Source organism: Nannobrachium achirus, assembly GCF_963921795.1.
Source record: "Nannobrachium achirus genome assembly, chromosome: 15".
NCBI lineage: Eukaryota > Metazoa > Chordata > Actinopteri > Myctophiformes > Myctophidae > Nannobrachium > Nannobrachium achirus.
In genome coordinates this window covers 9,135,185-9,151,442 of record NC_137822.1, presented here as the reverse complement: position 1 = coordinate 9,151,442, position 16,258 = coordinate 9,135,185, and the positions used below count along the sequence as shown (strand labels likewise).

Genomic DNA, 16,258 nt, shown 5'->3' with positions numbered 1-16,258 from the left:
GTATATAGGGCAGAGGTCTTCAGTGTTTGTTGGATTCATGTCGATGTGTATTTTACATTTAAAGGAGCTATAGTCAACGTTTTCTTGAAAAACGGATGCTAAAATAAAAATAATGTTTCGAAAATATTTTATACAAAAATAAGCTTCATATATGTGTTTCTATTAACAAATGACCACAAAAAGCGTAAAATAATGATAAAATAATCATTTTGGCCATTGTCAGACCGACACTTTGTTTACATTCTAGTCTATAGACTAGGATGTAAACAAAGTGTCGGCCCTACAATGAAAAAGTTGACTATAGCTCCTTTAAACACTTAAACTGTCCATGCTTAGTAAACCTGACGTTTGCTTTGCTCTTTTGCCAAAAACTGCAAGGCATTTTGAGTTTAGCTGCTATTTTGGGCTAAAGATCTTCTCAGAATAGGGAGTCTAAGGTTAAGTGGTTAATGTAAAAAGAAGGGGAAAAAAAGTAAGTTCCTATCACACAAAGACAAATATTAACTAGAGAGGCATTTGTGAGAGATTGCTTTTATATTCCTGAGAAGATATTTAGGTAGCAGTGTTGAGTTGACAATCATCTATCTGGAACAGTCTGTTAAAGGGGCCATTGAATCCCTACAGGACACACAGTACTGTACATAAGCTATTTATGTTTTGTTTGTTATTTTTTTATTCAATAAAAGGAGATGATGTTGGCGTTGCCAGCTGCTCAGAGGAAATTTGTGTGTCACTAGCGGGAATGCATCTCTACAAATAACTGTCACTCATTTAAGGTCAATGTCCTGACTCATAACGTTTAGTTCACCCCAATTTAACCCCTGAAATTAATTTGCAAGTCTCATAAACAACAATACAAAATAAATATCCAACAGAGTTTGAATATGGGTCTTAGTGTCCTCATGACAGTCAGATTGAATTTGATTGTGTTTTTATACATTCTTTTTTAAACAGATGACATTATTATCCCAGAAAACAATGGACGACTCCCGGCTCCGCCCCCTCCAAAAGCTGCCTCCGCCACTATCACAGCGCGCCGCTATTGGCTTCATTCACTTCAATGGGAAATACGGCGGATTGTACACACATTTTACACATTAAATACTAATTCAGTGTTGGACCCAGAGCTTCGAAATCTCTTCCTGGTCCGTCGGCAGGGCAAGGCATGCATTGGAGGAAGGTGTAGTAGCTTACACGGCTAATGGAACAAAACTATGGAACAAAACCGCAGAGGAATATTTGGGAAATAAAGGAATGAGGAAGCCCCTGTCTGTTGGACCACAGATCGCCGTTTTTTATATAAAAAAGCCGATTTAAATATGAATACACTGTGTTGGCTAAAAGGCCATTGACCCATGACTACAACACCTTATTTGTTATGTAAAATAGCTACTGATCAAGTAGCCTAATGATGAATGAACAACGCGAAGTGTATTTTTTCTGACATGCAACAGGGGATGCGTGCAGGTGCGTCACAAGAGGGGGAAGAGGGACTGAGTTACTAAGGCCCAAGGTGGAAGGGCCTTAATTATTTTATACTTTAGCTATCGAAAAATAGCAGATTATATAAACTTGAGAGTGCCGCGCTGCGAGCTTGTATATCTGCTATTTTTGAAATCCCCAGATGAAGAACATTCATGTGGGCCCGCAGTGAATCCTTGTACCCAGGGCCCAGAATTTGTGCGACGACACCCTTGGCTGTATTTGCGACTCGCTGCGGCTAAAACTTTTCGGAATCGAGACGTTTTAACGCCAGAGATATCATTTATAAGCAATCGACATGATAAGAAACATGTAGGCCTAGCCTACATTTGAAGCAGTTTATTCTGGTTGTTGTGAAATAAGAGAAATAGACAGAGTAGGATACTGTCTACCTCAACACCATCATCACAGATCAAATAAATACATTAACACGCCGTTTAGGCGTCAAATTCACTGGTAGTTATATTTATTAGTTGTCTTTCTTACTTTATGTAGGCCTACACAACTGTCCAGTCCAGTGATAAGTTGCTTTATATCAGATGAAGTAGCCTATTCCTTGGTGCTTCTTGATATAAACACATACAATGTTTGTGTTGGTATAAATGAGTAGCCTATACATATTTTCTCAGTTCATATGACTTGATGAAAGTAACTAATATTCCGCCCAGGTCAATAACACTAATCATTATAATGGCATGAATCGATCTAAACAAATAAAGTCTGTGCTGATAATGACGATGGTAGTATGCTTATGGCTTATGTTAGGCAGGCCACTTAATAGATATATAGATAGATAGATATCTTTATTATCCCAAGGGGGATAATCAATAGCTATTTAACATAACAAATAAGGTGTTGATGTTATAGTCATGAGCCATTTAGCCAATACAGTGTATTCATATTTAAATCTTTCCGAGTCAGTGTAAAACGGCTCTGAATCCAGCAGAGAACTTATGTATTCTCTGCTGCTTTGTTTTAATAATAGGCCTACATATTTTTCTAATCTCATGCCAGGTCTTGTTGACGGATTTGGAAGAGATTTCGACGCTCTGGGTCCAAAACGCGACATGCAGTGTGTCTGTGTGTGACATTCTCCTCCATCGTGCTGACAGTGTTGTTGAATGACTGAGTGAGGGCTGTCGGACTTCAAAGCAGTAACGTGGAGGGAAAGGTGGGGGCGGAGCTACCGGGAGTCATGTATTGACTCTAAACTTAACAAGGAGGAGGGAGTTTACTCAAGTAGGCCATGGAAGATAATAGCATGTTGTTAGTATCTTTCTTTAATACAGATTAAACTAATTCAATTGATAAAAATTAGATGCTGCATCTCAAGGGGCTCTCAATAAATTTTGAGCAAATCTCCCCACCAGCACATCATAGAAAGAAAGGATAGTCACGCAGTAACTCATTCATTTCTATCCCTTTGTTTTCTTTCTTAGGTTCTAGTTTCTAGTTGGTCAGTGACAATAAAGCGGTGAAGAGTGGCTCGTCTGGCCCAGTGGAAGTTGCGAAGGACCCCCAGGACCCCCAGGTGAAGCCGGTAGGGAGCTGGTAGAGATGGGAGCCAACACCAGCCAGGTCAGCGACCTGTCGGAGAACCCCAGCCTCAGAACCCTGGTGGGCCCAGAGGCCATGTCGGAGAATGACCCCTTCTGGAACCAGCTGATCTCCTTCACCTTCATCAGCCCCACCAACAGGTAGCGCACGCACACACACACACACACACACACACACACACACACACACACACACACACACACACACACACACACACACACACACACACACACACAGAACGTATTGCTGCCCCTGGGCCACTGGTGCAGAGTTCCAGGCACCTAGGCTCAGTGTAGCCTGACAGCGTGTTGCGGGTTCGAGTCCCGATCCTGACGACCTTTGCTGCATGTCACTCCCCATCAATCTCCCCTATTTCCTGTCGCTATCAATAGTTGCTATTGTTATTCAAACATTGGAAGCGAATTATCCGAAATGCGCATTAAGACGAAGCAAATTTAGCCTGTTTCCATCTGCGGGTGTCATTCGAATTAGTGTAGCGCTCCCAGCCTCCTTGCCCCCACTGTTGTGCTTAGGGTCCTTGGGAAACGCCAGGTCGCAGAAGAGCGACACAAACAAACAACACATGAACAGAGACTGAACGTGATACTGAGATAGTTTGTTATAAGTTTGCATTGAACAAATCTTCGTTTTAAGTTCTGTCGGAGGTTGTCTTTGCACAACAGTCTGTAAAGAGCTACCGCTGAGCTGGCACGTTGTGAAAACGGGAGGAATTTACACGCAGAGTTCAGACGGTTTGTTTTGTGGGCTAACGCTTATACAATGGACCAGAGCGTCATAATGTATTCGCATTTATTGGCTGACCGTTTCTATTTACTAATGCGCATTTAGTTTTTCCGATAAAGCCTCAAAATCCACCTCCTCCAGTCCAAGCTGATAAATGTTTTTGCGAATTAAGAATGTTTATTAATTTTGAAGCGTTTCCATAAAAAGATTTATGCGCAAAAGCCTTAATGCACATTAAAATGCTTTATGGAAACACACCTAATGAAGCCATAAAAGCCAAAACATTTTTTTAAAGAATCTATTATCCAATGTTGCCCCCACAAAATCTATAAATTTAACATAACATACATTCTGACATTTTAAGGTGGAAAGGGGCATGCTGTTCTATCTGCCTTTAACCACCAATTAGGTGTCACTTTCGAAAAGGAAAGGCCTTTCTCTGAAACGGTAACTGATGAAGGAAACCACAAGGAAGGAAGTGGAAAACATTTCCAGAGAGATAGATGACTGTTTAACTTTCACCTTCAGATGGCAGGCTTCTTTTGCTGCGTTAAAATGATTCGGTTACTGTGTCCAACACTCATGATGTGTTCTGTCGATTTGTATAAAACAATGACGACAGATAAACACAAACACAAAACAAATGTGCTGCATGTTAAAAAAAAAAAGAAAAGGAAAAGAACAACAAATATAAACGCCCATCCCTCCCTAATAGAGATACGGGAGAGAATGGAGAGAGTGTGTCCATAAGTGAAGGAGCAACAAGCAAGGTTGTATCATGGTGTGTTTCGTAATATTAACAGATACTGTATATCTGTGGGCTTTTGGATCCACTATTTTTGAATAGCCAACACTAAAATCTAAAACTACAGTCAAGCCGCTAGCGGCTCAGGAAGCCAGGAATGAAATGTTTGTTACTCGAAGTCTGGTTCTACTGGTCCTGGTCACCTGAGCGAGGGGTATGAATATGATGTTGCGAAACCCAAAACCACTGTAACCTTGCACTACGTCACTGAGGATACGTCCCAGGTGCATCCATGTGATGTTTTTTTCGTTCTAAATATGATGTCCATATCCTTGATGGCATCTGTTTTCCCCCCTTAGGCAATTATGATTCAAGTGATTTATCAATGTGTAAGACCCGTGAAGTTGATCATGTATGCTGTATTTGTCCAGGGGGAGGGGTTGAACAGATGCACTCTTTTTCAGCAGCAGCCTTTGGATTGCTGTTATTTTACAATCTCCTGTTGTTAGCTCTTGAGACAAACGTTGGAGCGGCGTGGTAATTATTCACAGACAGAAGAAGAGCATTTTTCATCAACTTTAACACCCAAAATCTTCCAATATTGTCCATGATTTATTTCAGCCTATCTTCTTGTCTCACATTTGCCTGAAAGTGAAAATGCATCTTAACGTTTAAGAAATTAATTTAGAGACATTTTCCAAATTAAAATGACAGTAAGTTTTTATTTAGGCAGTGTGTGATAATAGGAGAAGCTGCCCACCTTAATGTGACTTAAAAGAGTAGTTCACCCAAAAAACCCTAATATCCTTTTTCTGGGGGGAACATTCCCAGAAAATGGCAGATCTGCAAGTTCACAACACGTCGTTGCTTTTCGGCAAGGAGATTTGGTGTAGACTACAGAGGTAAAAAGAGTGCATCTAGCACAGAGCCCACTTTTTTACCCCCTTTTTACTAAGTATAGACGGTTTAATAAGTGGTTGAATGTCATATAATGCAGTACGCTAGCAGGCCAGTAGAGGGCAGAATATACAAGCAATGAATGTGTTTTCTCTCTCCTACACAGTGGGGATTCCAAGCTGTTGGAAGAGGCCGTGATCCCCCTCGCCAAGATATTTAGTATGTACACTGTGTTTCCAGTATTAATAGATATTTAGTATGTACACTGTGTTTACTATTATTTTATAGATCTTTAGTATGTACACTACAGTGCTTCCAGTATATTATACTCTGTGCTTACAGCATTTTCTGTACTGAATTTTTCCAAATACCATAATTTTTTTGTATTCTTGCTACAAACTCTTTTCGAAAATAGACGATCTACAAGCTCAGCATGCGTCTCGCCGTGTCACGTGAGCTGGTAGATTGTTTATTTTAGTCGAAGGTTTAAAGGGAGTGTAAGTGATAACATTTCTGCATCGGTTTCTGCTCGCCAATCTGTTACATATTCCTGAGCTCTGTCCATAATGTTGCAAAACTGTTGATTATTTCTCTCCCCGCTTTTTGCCTTTTTTGTTTTCTAGTCGAGAACAATCCCAGAAGTGGGAACTTTGGCGCTTTGGTGAGAGTGTTTCTGGGAAGAACCAAAGAGTTGAAGATCTCCACAGAATGCCAGGAGTGAGTATGAGAATTGAGAACCTCCAAAGATCTCACAAACGAACGGTTTCCAGTTAATGACAGACACTGCCAAATTAAAACGCCTTGTCCCTGATAGTCTGTGGTGCACGTGTCGGGGTGTGCGAGTGTATATGTCGTGCCTGTGATTGTTTGATCCAGTGTTTGTGTGTGGGGACTCCTAATTTATTTTAAGTTTTTTCAAATGAGACAAACAGTGCAGTTGTTGTCATTTCCCATGGGAAGCCTGTGGAGGTATAATCATCCGCAGTGTGTGTGACATTATTTCCCTGCTCATGCCTCCGCCACGACCACAACTCCTCTCACACCCACCCAACCAGGGTTGCCAGATTCTGTGAGAGAAATAAGCAACCGTGTCGCTGAAAAACAAGCCCAAAAGAAGCGATTTATAATAGGTTTAATTGACACACTAGCATTTGATTACACATATCGGCTAATTGAAAATAACCGATCTACAAGCTCACAACGCATCGCAAACGAATCTTGAAGAAAAAGCTAAATATTTTGAATTTTCATTAGAAAGATTTTAGTGGGGTGTGAGGCAAATACATATTCATTTGGGGGTCCTTGACATGAAGATGTTTGAGAACCACTGGTTTAAAAACAACATCAGGAAACAAGCCCAATTAAGCTATTACATTTTACAAACGAGCCCGCAACACGGAACTACCAATAATTTCCAAGCAACTTTACAAGAAAAACAAGCTCAAAGTCGCTTATAATAAGCAGACATGGCATCACTGCACCCAACTCATGACTCACACTATTTTTGGTGGGTACTCTCCAATGTTGGAGTGGGAGCTCCCCCTTTGCCAGGGCTTTTATAGTCGACTAATTTTGTTAAATGAAACTAAAATAAAAGCTTTAGTAAAAAAAGAAGAAAAAAAAAGAAATTGCATGTAAAATAAATCATCTTTGTTTTAGTTGTTTCTACCATCATGCATGATGTAATGCATCCTTTATCCAACCTTTCTCAGCTTTCGTAAATAAAGACTTTATTCATAATTCATCAATTAGGATAAATCTAAATAAACTTAGTTGATGACTAAAACATACTTGCATTTGTTCAATTAAAGCGACACTATGTCTTTCAATTCATAGAACAAATAAAGATTTAATTCACCCCATCTGTAAGGTAGAGTATGTTGATACAAAACTGTATAACATATCGTCGTTGTCGGGTGGAAACCTGGTATCTCCAAGTTTCAAATGTGTATGTTCTCTCGCAAAGTAAAGCCCTGCTTCATCGTACAAGGCCGTTGCACAAAAGTAGTGGAAACAGCAGATCTACAAGCACACGACGCCTCGCGATGCGAGGCGTTGTGTGCTTGTAGATCGGCTGTTTTCACTAGTTTAAATCATTTTTTGAATGAAAAATGCAAAACGAACGGTTTTGGACATACAAGGTTTTCACTCGACAACGACGATATACAATTGGGGTGGTTGTATTTGGTCTCCCTGCTATTCTATTGATATTTGAGGCATTTAGATAGTGGCAGAGGTCGTGTCTCACCTAGACACAGTCAAAAAAGATTCACATTATCCCCTGAGCAAGCAGGCCGGCTCTATTAGCTCAATGGCTCCCCACCACCCACCGTCTGCTTTTGTCATATTCCCCAGGATGGCTTGTGCTATTGACAAAACACGCACTTGAAATATTGATGTCCACATAAACAGTGGAGTGCTGAAGAATGCCTTGCACAAAGGACATAATCAATAGGAAAACAGACGGTTTACAAAGCGACCAGACGGCAGGACATTGTTACATGCAATACAGTGGACATTCTTGTCAGACACAGCAGACATCAATCATGGATTGTAGAGGAGAAACAATGCCTGCTCCAATTTGAGCGGCTTCCTATAATTGCTGATACTGAGCAGTACCTTGCTAACTGTTACAGTACAGGCACACACACACACACACACACACACACACACACACACACACACACACACACACACACACACACACACACACACTAGGGCATTCACGAATAGTGATTTTTAGTATTCGAATTATTCAACCTCAAAGTATTCGAATATTCGGCAGGACTGTCCAAACTGTCAAATATTAAGTAAGCAAGAGCCGAACATTGTGAAAATAGCCAATCTACATGCTCTGTGAGCATGTAGATCTGCTATTTTCACAATATTTATCTGTGGAACCGAGTCACATTAAATCTAATACCTACAATTCCAAGTGCTTGTCAGGGTGGGGGTCCCCAGTTCAAATATGTTTATTTTGGGTGTCACAGCCTAAAAAGGTGTGAGAACCCCTGGTTTAGAGCATTAACAAATTCATCCACCAGGGGCATTAACAAAAAAAAAGAAAAGAAAAAAAAAGCGAATATTCGACTTTGGTGAACCACGTTGAATAGTGACTTTGATATTCGAATATTCGAATATTCAAATATTTGGTGCATGCCCTAACACACACACACACACACACACACACACACACACACTCACACACACACACACACACACACGCACACACACAGAAAGAGAGAGGACAACATAATTGGCATGTGTTTAATGGCTGTATTGATGGTGGTGGTGGTGGTTTGAGGTATTGTGGTTCAGTGAACTTCCTTCACTCATCCTCCTCCTCTTTTAATTTTCCTCTCTTCCCTTCCTCTCTTCACTTGTTTTTCTCTCTTTATGGATGTGAGCTGTGGTTCAGTCTAGGCTGTGTGTCTTCTGTGCTATCGATTAATACCAGGGACGTAACCCATTAAATCGGTAGTTCTCAAAACCTCTCCGAAACCAAAATTATATGTGTTGGGCCACGGATCCTCATCTGAAAATGTTTTGCTATTTCAATAATGTTTAAAAAGAATAGCAGATGTACAGTACAGCTGCGATGCGAGATTGTACGTCTGCTATTTTTGAATAGCTAAAGTATTTCTACATTGCAGTATTGACACTTTTACTTAGTAGTAGTAGTAGTAGTTTATTTGGTCATAAAAAAATAGAAATGACAATTTATTAATTTCATATGAATCAGTAGAACAGACCAAAAAGGTGTAGGCTGAAGCCAATGCCTTATTGTGCCCACTCTCTCACATTATGTCAAAGACAAAACATAAGAAAAAACTCTCTCTCTCTCTCTCTCTCTCTCTAAAAAAAAGTAAAGATCTGATCACTTAAATTAAACTCAAGTATAACATGTGAGTACTTTTTCCACCTCTGATGAGGAGCCATTGTACATTATAATTGAAATTCTTAAACTTGTGACTGAGAGTGAATCAACATCAATACAGCATGGAATTGTGGGCAAAGTATTCTGCGCTTTGGGTCTGAGAGGCTAAAATCTCATCAAATGGTGGCTCGTGGCTAAAATGTAGAATAAATAATGGACCTTGATATGAAAAAGGTTTGAAAACCACTGTTCTAAACCGCTGTTCTAAATCCTGGGAGTTTTCTGAAAACCCTGTGTTGCTATAAATATACTAGCTAAAATCTAGCTAGAGTTTAAGGATTAAATAAAAACCCCAACAACAACTCACTTATGCCCAAGAACGGCCCCTTTTGTGGAACCCTTAATCTACGCAAATTAGTTTTTCGGTTGGACGTGATTTATGTTTAACCTATTTAGGCCTAGACCAGTGAAAAATAGCAGATATACAAGCTCACAGCGCGGCACCGAGTGCCGCGCTGCGAGCTTGTAGATCTGCTATTTTTGAAAAAGTTGTGAAAATGTGTGCAAATCTTTGAATATATGTATATTCAAAGCGATCATTTGTAACTCAAATTTTGCTTCTGGGGGGTCCCTGGAACTAAATATTTTGAGATGGGGGTCCACGGCCAAATAAATATCATTTTGGGGGTCCTTCACATGAAAAGGTTTGAGAACCACTGACACAGTAGTCTCTCAAGAACAGACTAGCTCCAGTTAAGTGAAAAGGACCTTTTCTTTGACGATGGCTAGCCAGACTCAGAAACATAGGCTTTTCAAAAGATCTTAGAAGGATTCAAAAGACACTTATAGAATCACGTCAAAATTCTAATTTTCACGATTTTTCAAAAATAGCAGATCTACAAGCTCGCAGCGCGGCACTCGGTGCCGCGCTGTGTGAGCTTGTATATCTGCTATTTTTCACTGGTTAAACCATTAAATAATGATACACAATAATTCGTACCCGTTCCAAATGGGTTTAAATGAGATGTGTGTTTTCTCTGTGCTTTATTGCAGTCAGCTGTTCATCTGGCAGGCCCACAATGCACTGTTCATGATCCGCTGCCTGCTCAAGGTCTTCATTAGGGAGATGAGCGAGGAGGAGCTGCGCCTGCACTTCTCCTACCAGCAGAGGGCGCCAGGCTCCTGCGGAGGTGAGCTCCCAGCAGCACTGCACACACACACACACACACACACACACACACACACACACACACACACACACACACACACACACACACACACACACACACACACACAGTCAGTGAGCTTGGATGTTATGTTATGACAGGAGCCAGATAGCAGTGGTGGATAAAAAAAGTACTCAATGCTGCAATGCAGAAATACTGGTAATGAAGATTGACTTGAGTAAAAGTACAACAGTATTAGCATCATAATATACTTCAAGTACCAACAGAAATGTACTCATTGTGCAGAATGTCCCATTTCACATTTTGAAATGTATACGAATCTTTTGAAAATAGCAGATCTACAAGCTCACAATGCGTCGCATTGTGAGCTTGTAGGTCGGCTATTTTCAAATGGCCTATAGGGTTGAAGTGGTTAATGTATGTTTTGTAATACTTAGTAATCTACAAATTAACTAGTAACTAAAGTTCTCAAATAAATGTAGTGAAGTAAAGGGGACTGCCCATAAGTCTGAAGGTTCATTAGTCCGAAGGTTCATTAGTCCGAATTTAGTTAGGGTTACTGAGGTTAGGTTTAGGGTTAGGGTCAAGGTGTCTCCACACCAAACAGCCTACAGGAGACTCCTTCTGACTGTACACAGACTGCAAAGAACTGCAAAAAACTAAGCACTTATTTCTTTTTTCAGCCGACTGTTTTTAGTTACTGTATGGCAGTTGTGCCAGGTCTGCTCGTTATAAGCAACGTTGATCCTGTTTTCCTATAATGTTGCTAGTTGTGTGTTGCTTTTGTTTGGGCTTCTTATTTGGCCTTGCTTTCAACATTATTTTATAAAATAACTAATGTAATAGAGCTCAATAGGTGAAACTGGTCGCTGCTTTTGGGCTTATTTTCATAGACCTGGTCGCTTATTTCACTCACAGAATCTGGCACCGGAGGCACCGTGTTCTCCGTGCAGAGGGAAAAAATCACACCCGTGTGAAGTGGAGCTGTGTGTGTGTGTGTGTGTGTGTGTGTGTGTGTGTGTGTGTGTGTGTGTGTGTGTGTGTGTGTGTGTGTGTGTGTGTGTGTGTGTGTGTGTGTGTGTGTGTGTGTGTGTGTGTGTGTGTGTGTGTGTGGATCATGTGTACCGATTTTTGTGACATTTGAAGAAAATATGTAGGAAAAGGAGCAAAAAGTGTGTTTTGGAGAAAATTCAAGATGGCGGACAATCTATCATGGTGCAAATGGGCGTGGCCTATATGGGGAGATGCGTCATGGCCCAAGGAATCCAGGGAAAAAATATTTTTAATTTTCCGACCTACGGTTCAAGAGTTACAGGCCAAAACGTAAAGTGGGGTGTTATGGCGCCACCATGCGGCCAAATGACACAATTATTTTTCATTTAATCCTTGAAATCATTATGAACCTCCTCTCCAAGTCTTGAAACTCTAGCCCCTATGGTTTGCGAGAGACAAATAATTGAATGTGAGTTTTTGCGATTCCCATTATAAGTCAATGGGGAAAATTAATTCACTAATAAATTAATATCAATTAAACTATAGAACCTTTCTCTTAGAAAAGTAATAGCCCACAATTCCCGAGTAAGCCGGTCGATTTGACATATGGCGCGAGTGTGTGGTGGCAAAACTGTGGGACTAGTGGCGTGCCGAAGTTTAGGAAGTTCAGGCTACATACACACACACAGACACACAGACACACCCACACAGCCACGTATACAGTTTACAGTTTACAGTTTAGGCATTTAGCAGACGCTTTTAATCCAAAGCGACTTACAATAAGCAGATAACATCACAATAATAAACAAGATAATATGTCAGTACATCATCAACAATATAACAAATGCAAATGGATATCTATCTAGAAAAAACACAATATAATCAAAGTTCTGAAAAAACCTAAAAAACAAAAACAAATGCTAACTAGCTTCATGTATTCATTGATTCTTTTTCTGTAGTGCTAAGGGTTTAGGTGGAGTCTGAAAAGGTGAGTCTTCAGTCCACGGCGAAAGCTAGCGAGTGAGTCCGTTGTTCTAAGTGCGACAGGGAGTTTATTCCACAACTTGGGGGCCAGGAGGGCAAACGTATAGGGAGCCTGTGCTTCACACAGCTCCAAAAAGTGGAGCGGTGAATCTGAGCGTGCGTGCGTGTGTGTGTGAGTGAGTGGTGAGTGTGCCTGGCCTGCACAAAACAGCGCCCCTCCTTTAACTAGTGTGTTGTGTGTGGCCACTCAAGGTATTGCCAGGCTACGGACACGGCCAGCCACCCAGCCACCCAGCCACCCACCCAGGGACATACCCACGGACATACCTGTCTATTGGGAGCGTTTTGACCGCTCCAAAAACAACAACATGGGCTGCTTCAGCAACAGCACTATTACTAGCCTACTACTAGCTTTGCTTTGGATCAGATTGGAATAGGAATTGAGAGTTGAGAATATGGTATAGTAAAAATATGAGACAGGAAAATGTCTCTGGCTTATTTTGGCTTGGTTTTGCAGCTGTAGCAAACTAATGGTCCATTCTACAACTCCCTCAATCCTACCGACGGCCAGGGGCGACTCAACAAAACTGAGCAAGTCCAGTTTTCCAGTTTTCCGGCGATACTAGTCGATAACGTTCCCGACTCGCTGCCGAAAACCTGTCGATGAGCTCCTTGTCGGCAACAGACGCTTTCCGCCGCCGATTCGCGGCCGAATCGGTTTGGTTAAAAGTGCACTTGAGAGTTAGGCATAGTATTCTTAACAAATTCGGACTAATGAACCTTCGGACTAATGAACCTTCGGACCAATGCCATGGCACCAAAGTAAAAGTACAATATTTGTATCTGAGATGTAGTGGAGCAAAAGTATTGGAAATTGAAAATACTCCAGTAAGAACACCACTGCCAGATAACAGATAACAGCAATATTTTTTGGTGAATCGTTGAAATGGTGATACACGGGTGAAATTCATCTTAAATCATCTTTGATTTGAGAAACAGGGCCACTCGTAAATCAAAGATGACGGACATTTATTGATTGATTGATTTCAGCATATCTTTGTCATGTCTGTCCAATGTTATCCCCATCTTCTGAATACACGCGATGGCCCCAGCTCAAGCCCCAAGTCTGGAGCCTTCTGAATCCAAGCACATGATTATCGGACAGCAGATGTTTCGCATGATGTTTAAGTACTTTCTTAACATTTGATCTAAAATCTGAACATGGCATTGGATCCCCCATTCATGAAAAACCCTCCAAAGCAGGATATGTTGTTAACACATTTTGTCCCGAGGACGGATATCTTTTTTCTCTTTTGATCTTTAATGCAAGCGTATTATTATCACCGCTAGCTACTGTAAGGGCGATCGAGGATGCTAGGAGACCTATGCATGCAAAGATAACCCGGAAATGAAAAGCACTTCTCCATCCGGTTCATTTTCTTCTTCTGCAGGGAAATGGGATCATCTCTGGCTCTAGGTTTCCACAGCACCCATAGTCCATTCACACACTGTACTGGATGATACTGGGTAGTGCATTCACCAAATATTCGAATATTCGAGTATTCGAATATCAAAGTCACTATTCGACGTAGTTCACCGAAGTCGAATATTCGCTTTTTTATTTTGTATTTAATTTTTTCTTTAATATATAGTTTATAAAGCTTGGCTAGATAGGAAGTCATAAGAATGAGTTGTCAATGCCCCTGGTGGATGAATTTGTTAATGCTCTATACCAGGGGTTCTCAAACCTTTTTAGGCTGTGACCCCCAAAATAAACATGGGGACCCCCACCCTGACAAGCACTTACAATTGGAATTGCAGGTATTACATTTAATGTGACTCAGTCCCGCAGATAAATATTGTGAAAATAGCAGATCTACATGCTCACAACGCCTCGCAACATCGGCTATTTTCACAATGTTCGCCTCTTGCTTACTTGATATTTGACAGTTTAGCCAGTCCTGTCGAATATTCGACTATTCGACAGGACTATAGTCCTATTCGACAGGACTATAGTCCTGTCGAATTATTCGATAACTAAAAATCACTATTTGTGAATGCCCTAATACTGGGTGAAGCTACAACACCCGGAGAAATATTTGTTCCTGTCTGGGTGACAGACACAATCACATTTCAATCTGGTTTCCTCTTGACACTAAACTAAATTGTTCTATAAACCCTTATCTTCAAATCCAAAGTGGAAATTAAAAATTGCAACATTTCAAATGACTGACTCTCCATGCACCCCACTATATATTTTTGTGATGTCGATCACCAAATCACCAAACGGCACTCCCATAGTATCTATCTGAACATTCGCAAACATCAAATTCTCTAAAAATTCAAAAAGTAGTTAAATATAACCGATCTACAGGTTCACAACTTACCACGATGGAATGCGTTGTGAGCTTGTGAGATATTTTCCGCTATTTTTGAAATGGAGCATAAATGGTTCATAATGTATTTTTGTAAGCATGGTATTACAGCATGGTGTCACGGTGGTCAAAATGTTTGTCTTTAAATTGCAGTGGAGTGAAAGTCAGATGCTACTAAAAAAAAGAAACACCACAAATAGTCAAGTAAAGTACAGATACCAAACAAAAGGAATTAAGTACAGTATTTCACTTCTTTTTCTGCCCACCATAGCCAAAGTTGGGTCACTAAAAGGTTGAGCTGAATAGAGGCAGGCTGTATTTAGAGAAATAGCTGTTCGGTGGTCAATGAGCTTTTCTCTTATTCTGAATGGAGCTATTGGCAAGTAACATAACACAAGTAAACCACTGACTTCCTGCATTGTGGGGTGGCTTGAATAAATACTTCCGATTAGTGGATTAAATTAGGCTTCAGCCTAATTACACATTAACTGACAAAGTCCATTATGAGAAGACCATCCCTTTTTTCAAATGTCTGCCTCCGGTAGAACACATGGGATGAATTGTTGTACTCATGGAGCCAGAGATACACCGTAGCTGTCTGGACAGAAAACCTCCTATCTCCATATTCTAACTCTTTTATGCTTGTTTTTTCCCCGTAAATTAACACCCCTGCATCTATGAGTTGAGCACAAAGGACCCCAATGGAAACAAGCCATGGGCTTTCATGGGTTTAAAATCCTCTTAGCAGACCTTGTATAGAACTTTACTTTCCTGACCTGTAAAGTATTCAATCAATCAATCAACCACTTGAGCATACCACAGTGTCGCACAAAAGCATCAAAAGTTTGTGCAGTGTTTTGAGCTTGTAGATCTGCTTTTGCTACTCTTAAATATGAATCCTGGAAAGTAAAAGTTTTGGACATAATGAGGTTTCTACCCGGCAGAGACGCTAAACAAAAATAGGTTTAACTTGAGTACAGGGGCGTCACACCAAATTCTGGGCCCTGGGTACAAGGATTCACTGCGGGCCCCCCATGAATGTTAACTATTGAAAAATAGCAGATATACAAGCTCACAGCGCGGCACTGAGTGCCGCGCTGCGAGCTTGTAGATCTGCTATTTTTTTTAAATCGTGAAAATGTGTGCCAAGAAACCTATGTTTCCATGTCAGTGATGCTCAAACGTTTTCATGTGAAGGACCCCCCATCTCAAAATACTTAGTTCCAGGGACCCCCCAGAAGCAAAATTTGAGTTACACATGTTCACTTAAAAAAGACATATATTCAAAGATTTGCGCACATTTTCACGACTTTTCAAAAATAGCAGATCTACAAACTCGCAGCGCGGCACTCGGTGCCGCGCTGTGAGCTTGTATATCTGCTATTTTTCAATAGTTAAAGTTACTAGGGCCCCTCCA

The 16,258-nt window shown here is 40.7% G+C and overlaps 1 protein-coding gene across 1 annotated transcript in view; it reads left to right on the top strand.

Moving 5' to 3' along the window:
• The window catches only part of dym (dymeclin), a 97,844-nt gene that overhangs the window by 2,379 nt on the left and 79,207 nt on the right, over positions 1 to 16,258 (top strand). The window contains exons 2-5 of the mRNA XM_080743006.1: positions 2,922 to 3,179; positions 5,592 to 5,644; positions 6,049 to 6,142; positions 10,356 to 10,492. Of these exons, the coding sequence (XP_080599132.1) occupies positions 3,040 to 3,179; positions 5,592 to 5,644; positions 6,049 to 6,142; positions 10,356 to 10,492 (424 nt within the window). The 5' untranslated portion in view covers positions 2,922 to 3,039. The remainder of the gene's footprint in view (positions 1 to 2,921; positions 3,180 to 5,591; positions 5,645 to 6,048; positions 6,143 to 10,355; positions 10,493 to 16,258) is intronic.